This window comes from Lipotes vexillifer, unplaced genomic scaffold (genome assembly GCF_000442215.2).
Source record: "Lipotes vexillifer unplaced genomic scaffold, Lipotes_vexillifer_v1.1 scaffold196, whole genome shotgun sequence".
Taxonomy (NCBI): Eukaryota; Metazoa; Chordata; class Mammalia; order Artiodactyla; family Lipotidae; genus Lipotes; species Lipotes vexillifer.
Genome location: NW_006775077.1, coordinates 2,748,577 through 2,755,250, shown reverse-complemented (window position 1 = coordinate 2,755,250; position 6,674 = coordinate 2,748,577). Strand labels below are relative to the sequence as shown.

At 51.3% G+C, this 6,674-nt stretch overlaps 1 protein-coding gene across 1 annotated transcript in view; it reads right to left on the bottom strand.

The window, feature by feature from the left end:
- Window positions 1–6,673, bottom strand: part of DIPK1C (divergent protein kinase domain 1C) — a gene marked incomplete at its 5' end in the record, with an annotated part of 16,953 nt that extends 10,280 nt beyond the window's left edge. Inside the window, one exon of the mRNA XM_007449676.1 lies at window positions 6,590–6,673. Coding sequence (XP_007449738.1) covers window positions 6,590–6,673 — 84 coding nt within the window. The remainder of the gene's footprint in view (window positions 1–6,589) is intronic.
- Window position 6,674: the final 1 nt, after the last annotated feature.

Here is a 6,674-nt window from a genome sequence, read left to right as displayed (position 1 = left end):
CCTGCTGAGGGGCTCCCACAACCTGCTTCTCCTTTGCCGCATTAGATCTCAGCACCGCACTGTATTGGGTGGTGGGGATGTCACGCTTGCCAAACCCAAAGATGCACACGATGGTCCCGATCCTGGAGTCTGGGAGTGCACCCTGTTTGCCTGGGGCTGGCTTTTTGTCTTTGGAAAACAGACAACCATAATGCAGCTGTATTAATAAACACCCATGAAACTGTTTTAAATACACTTGATGCTGTGTACATCTTGCAATTTAACTTAACACCATTTTGGTCAAATGCCATCCTTTTACTTTTCATCCTGGTACCTCTTTCCAAGGCGTGGGGGTCATAAGAGGAGCATCAAAGGATCAGGACCCTCTGAGTGACTCTCTCTGCTTGGAATTGCTTCCATATCACGGTGCCTCGGAAGAAAGCATCAGCTGATTCTGGTTCCTCTGAGACCTTTCAGGGTAATCTTAGAGGTAAGGTGGGAATGAAAGGTTTAAATGATTGAGACTCCCAAGAGTAAAAAAAGATGTGAATGATGGAAGTAATGTGGGGTGTTCATTTTACTTGCTGCAGCTTTGTCCTATTTTATCTGGTATTTACAGAGTTTCACATCTCTGTAACAAGCCTGACAAGAAAAGGCAGCATTTCTTTCTTTCTTTCTTTCTTTTTATAAATTTATTTATTTTTGGCTGTGTTGGGTCTTTGTTGCTGCGTGCGGGCTTTCTCTAGTTGTGGTGAGCGGGGTCTACTCTTCGTGGCAGTGTGCGGGCTTCTCATTGCTGTGGCTTCTTTTGCTGCGGAGGACGGGCTCTAGGCGCGTGGGCTTCAGTAGTTGTGGCGCACGGGCTTAGTTGCTCCGTGGCATGTGGGATCTTCCCGGACCAGGGCTCGAACCCGTGTCCCCTGCACTGACAGGCGGATTCTTAACCACTGTGCCACCAGGGAAGCCCAACATTTATTTCTTGATTGCCTTATAAAGCTCCTAAACCCTTTGAGTATATCCAAAATGGTTTAATTCAATTCCATAATCCTTTTTAGAGTGTCATCAAATTTGTAGTTTAATCAAAGGTGTTTTTGTATGAAGGACCGAACAGAACTGGAGATGAAAGAAAAGCAGATGATACAATCAAGTTTGGTAGGAGGAGGTGGGTCCTGAGCTGCGAGCTTCAGAATCCTGTGCTGGGCCGAGGGGAGAGGCGTGGAGAGGGTGAGATAGGGGCGTGGGCCCTGGCTGGGCCACTGCCTGAGAGCGGGGAGTGCCAAGGGTGTCAGCTGTGACTGCCCAGGGCCTTCACTCTCCTCATCTGGAACTGTGGCCGAAATTGTCACTGGCCATGAGAGACACCTGTGGGCCCAGAAGCCCACTCCACACCCCGGGGGCGGGGAGTGGCCGTGGGCAAGCTGCCTCGGGCGCACCCAGCCACCTTCCAGCTAACAGTGCTGTGTGTGAGCTGAGCCACAATCCAGCTACAGGTGCCGGGCTCAGGCATCACAGAGCGAGGTGGCTGCCTTTCAGACTCCTCAAATGACAGTGGAGTGTAAGCAAGAAAGGCACATGGCCAGGCTTGGCTTTGGGGCCAACTGGGTTTGCCTCTGGGCTCAGCCTCTTGCTGGCCTGTGGCTTGTTTCCAACTGTAACACGGGATGATGACACTGTGTTGTGGGAGATCTGTAAAGGTCAACCAAAGTCATGGGTGCGGAGGACCTGGTGGTCTCTGAATTCTAGTTCCCTCTAGCCCTGGTCATTAGAAGGCAGGGGGCTGGGGAGGCTTCTTCCTGGAGAGATGCACCGGAGCTCAGTTTTGAAAGATGAATTGCAAGTCTGCCTAGCGGACCAGGCGGGAGAGGGCAAGGAATGACCTGCCGAGGAACCCACAGAGAACCAGACAGTTCAGGGGAGCACAGGGCAGGGTTAGAGCAAGTGCCGTGCGTCAGGGACTGGGTGTCCTGCCAGAAACGCCACTTTCTGTGTCTCCACCTGACAGAATGCTCCCCCCTGCAAGGGTCGGACCCACCTTCCCTGGGAGGCCGCCCCACCTGCCAGTGGGAATTCTTGTCTCCTCTGCCTCAGGTTCCATTAAATAACCCCCGTGAGCCTCCGTACCATCCCCTGCCCCTGCTGGCTCCCCACAGCATGGTGTTTTCTACGAAACTGTACCGCGTCGAAGAAATCGAATTCAAACCGAACCCATACGAGATTTGCCCCTGCAAATTTAGAAGGCATATCCAAACAGGGGTTGCAAGGACATTTGGCATATAGTCTGCTGATTTTGGAGGGGAACGTTACCTTTGGCTGTTTTTTCTGAAGGTCAGCATGTTGAGGTATAGGCATACCTCCAGATGGCTGGCAGCTTGTAGGGAAGCTGCAGATCAGGAAGGGTGGGCAGTGGGGCTGGGTGCCCAGAGCCCTGCTGGGCCACCAGCTACTGGAGGTGTTGTCCTAGGTTTCTGACCTAACTTTCCGTGCCCCGGCTACCTCGTTTGTCACGGGAGATCGCTTACACCAAAGCAAAGTGTACGCAAGGGTAGTTAGTGCAGAGCTGTTCTTTGTCGTCACCCTTTGTGATGAAGCCTTTTTGGCACATCAGTCCCTGCTCTTCTGATACAGAATGTAAAATTCATCCACTGTGGCTCTTCTGGTTACCAGAGTTCCAGTGAGTTCTGTAGGATCTTTTTGCATGCCTGTGCTTGCTAAACTCAGAGAAAGACTTAGCTCGGCTTTTAAAAACCAGTAAATTTACAGATTACAAGTTTACAAGCTAGTTAAACAGTGTCATCGTGTTAGAGACAAGAGTGAAATTATCTTATTAGCAGCATGTCCTACTGAGGTAGCTAATTTTTTTAAACTCAATAGAAGTAATGTACTTTTAACACCATTTTAACAAAAATCACTTTCCTCTGGATATGAGGAGGCCCCAACTGCCATCTTGAACAGGTACATTTCTGTACCCAAATGTGTGTGCACACAAAGTCCACAGTTATCAGATTCTAAGATAAGCGGGGAAAGAAACCAACTTAATAAAGTCTCATTGTAGTTAACTGGCACTTTTTAAAAATTAATGAAACTCACAGCGAATTCATATTTCTTATAGGTTGTGTGCAAACGCACACTCCCAGCAGCCCCAGTTCTTGTAGAAAGCGTTCTCGGTGGTGGTTACTTAGAACCTCCCTCTCTGGCTTGTATCTCAGTTCTCAGGCAAAAACAAAACCTGTCCTCTCTAGTCTGGGAAACCGGTGACAGGGTCTCAGAGGTCATGCCCAAGGGCTGGGTTTTCTTTTGTGTCTTTGTTTTTGTTTTTAAGGAGAATTAAGTTCCTATGCGGTTAGCAGCCCTTATATCTCACGATGGAATTCCTTCACGGAGCAGTTACGCTGTGCATTGCAGAACCTCAGAGCAATTAGCCAGGCCACTCTGCAACCCTTCTCGACCCCTGGACAGCTTAGAAGATAGACATTACAAATGTGGCCAAAGCACTCAGGAAAGCAGAGTCATTCCCTGCTATAAAATCTCTCTGGGTATGTGCCCTGGATGCTGTAGTCCCACTGGGACCTTGGGTTTCTATCAGAGCAAAGAAAGATAAGCCTGCCCTGTTAAAAAGAAATCCCAGATGTAGGCAACCAAATTAAGTCACATCAAGACCTAACTAGCCGGAAGGGACCTAAACCTTCTGAATAACAGAGAGTCTGTGGGAATCTTTTTGAGATGCTTTGAAAGTGATGTGCTATGGAAGGGTTAAGTATGCCCAGTTGTTAGTTACTTATGGTTTTCAGTATTGGAGGAGCCAGTTCTGTCACGGGGTCTCTACTATCAGAGTCACATCCTGGCTCCACGACACAGTAACCGTGTGAATCGGGACAAGTTACTTCACCTCTCTGGGGCTCAGTTTCGCCATCTGTGAAATGGGAGGAGTAAAAGTACATACCCCGCAGAGGCTGAGATTAAATGAATTAATACGTGTAAAACTACTTAGCACAGAGCCTGCCCCGAGTGAGCCTCAGCGGGCACCCGCAGCATACGTCCCCGCCGCCCTGGGAGGTGCTCTGCCTGCAGAACCGGGCCTGTGAACGGTCAGACCCAACACTAGTCAGCCTGGCACAGCCTGCTGACACGGTTCCCTGGGAAAGTGGGGCTCTGGAAACCTCACAGAGATGTCTTGATTACGGGATGAGCTGAAAAGCCGCAGGAAAAAGGAGGGCTGCTGTCTGCCCAGAAAATTCTGAAGCTGGAAGACCTGGGCTCGACTCTGGAACCAATCCAGTTGGCTCTTCCAACACTCTCTCTTGAGACTGGAGTGTGCTGGGCCCCCTCCAGAGGTGGGGTGAGGCTCGGGGGGCCCCCAGCGCCCATGACTCCCCGCTCCTAACCAGCCCCTCAGCTTCATCCTCAGATTCTCCACGGGCCAGCAGTGTTCACCTGCCTGGCATGAGGGCCCGGGAACGTGCTCAGAGGTTCACAACTCCCTTGGCTCTGCCCAAGGGAAAGGGGTTCCCTCTGGCTCAGCTGCAGCTATTCCTTTGGTGCTCTGGGAGTCAGAGTGAAAGCTAATGAGAGTCTGGAGTCCAGTCAGAAAAATAACAGCCAGTTTTATTATTAAGGATAAAAGCCAGGCAGAATGAATTGAAAGGACCGGCGGAGCTGAGAGACAGAGACTCGATTCAGTCCTGGGAGGCCACAGTGCCACAATGCCAGCCTCTGCGTGGCCGCCAGGGCCCGGCAGAGTCTAGGATGTGGAGACTGGGGTCCTATTCAAACCTCAGTCTAGTTCACAGTGTCTTGGGTGAAAGGGAGCCACGGTGCTGTGTGGGGTTCCCGCCAGCAAATCCAGAATGGAGAGGGTAGAAAGGGAAAGTCAGGTCCTGAGCAGAGCGTGAGAAATGGCGGCCTCAAAGGGGGCCTCCAAATGATGCTCCCCCCCAAATCAGGTCATTGAGAACTGGTCAGGTGAACTTCAGGCAGACAGACAGACATGGTATTTCAGATTGTTCTTTTGGCAACAGGAAAGATTGGCTGCCACAGGAGATATGTTGGTTCAGCCTCCAAACAGAATTGGTTTTAATTTATGAGCTGGAATGCTGGGAAAGTTATGATGAGCAATGACTTAAGTTATACTAGGCTATTTAATTTCCATTAGGCCTTCTCTCACTTAACAAAGGTAAAGAAATGAAAACATAGTGTTTGTTTTTTATTTTAATCTAAAAGACTATTATATTATTTTTGGTACATGGATAGTCATCCTGGCCAAGCTATTCATTTTATACTATAATTAGTCAATCAGTCTCCCCAAAACAGAGGGAAAAAAAAATCTTTATCAGTGAAAGGAATTTTTAGAGGAGTTATTGAGGAAAATCAATGAGCTCTTGTAACTTAAAGAAAACTTGATAGAACGTCAGTGTAACAATGAACAGATAAATGGATAGATTATTGATAGACAGGATGGAGGGAATCAATGAGTATCTCACCAAGGTTATGATCAATCAATTCATGAGGACACGTCAGACTCAATTAGGGAAAATGATTTGGTCTAGCTTGTCCATTTCACCTCATTCCTTTAGTTTTTCCAATCTCACTTAACAAAAATCATTTACTTGAAAGCCTTTATGCTACCACGTTTTGAAAACCTACAATCTCAGAAGGCTCACCCAGATGTAAGCAATTGGACTGAAAACTTCCCATGAGTTTCTTGAAGATCTCTTAGAAAATAGGTCATTTTTCACATCAGATTCTGAGATGGTATTTTAGGAAGTAAATAATCACTCAATCAATGTAACAATAGTTGCCGTTACCTTCACCTTGGCCTTCCTTTTAGGGATTCCTGCCTTTATCCAAGTCTCCTAATGCGCCTCATCTTCCGAACCAAACAGAGAGACCAAAGAGCAGCCGGCGTTCGGAATCAACCAATGCGCCTCTGGGGCCCAGAGCGCGCAGCAGCAGCCTGCAAAGCCCAGGCGTTTCTTTCTCTCCCTAATTGCCGGGCTCAGCTATGGAGCCCCCAGGCCCTCCCCTGTCCGGAGACCCCGCTCGGACCCCAGGGTCCGACCGCCTCCCTCGCGCTCCGCTCGCCTGAACGCGCTCTGTCTTGGGTCCCGCAGACCGCGCCGGGGAGAGCCGCGGCTCTGGGGCGCAGCGAGGCGGGGGCCCTACGAGCCGTCTGCGTGGGGCTTGGCGAGGTGCAGCCCAGGCTGGACTCGCCGAACAGCGGCCGAGCTACCGAACGGCGAGTCCAGGGGCAAGGGCGTGGTCTCCCCGACCCCTCAGCGGACCGCGCCCCGAGCCCCGCTGTCCGAGTCGGGAGACTGGGAACAGACCCGAACACTTGCTTTAGGAGCGCGGGCTGGGGGCGGCGGGAGAGCAGTCAGGCAGAAAGACTCTCTTGGGACAAAGGACCAATTTGGGGGAAACGGGGGGGGAGACATCCCCGCCCGCGCACGGAGGACTCCCGGGATGGAGACCGCATCCCACGCACCGTGTCCGGGCCCCCACCCCTCGGTCCACGGCCGTGCCCGAGTCCCCGGCTCCCGGGGCCCGCGGAGGGTGTCCCAGCCCTGCCCCCGGGGCGCGCGGCGCGGGGCAGTGCGGCGGCGGCGGCACCTACCAGCGCGGCCAGGATGCGCCGGCTCTTCTCGTCGGTGCAGCGCTCGGAGAGGACGCCCGGGTGCGCGCGGAGCAGCAGCGCGGCC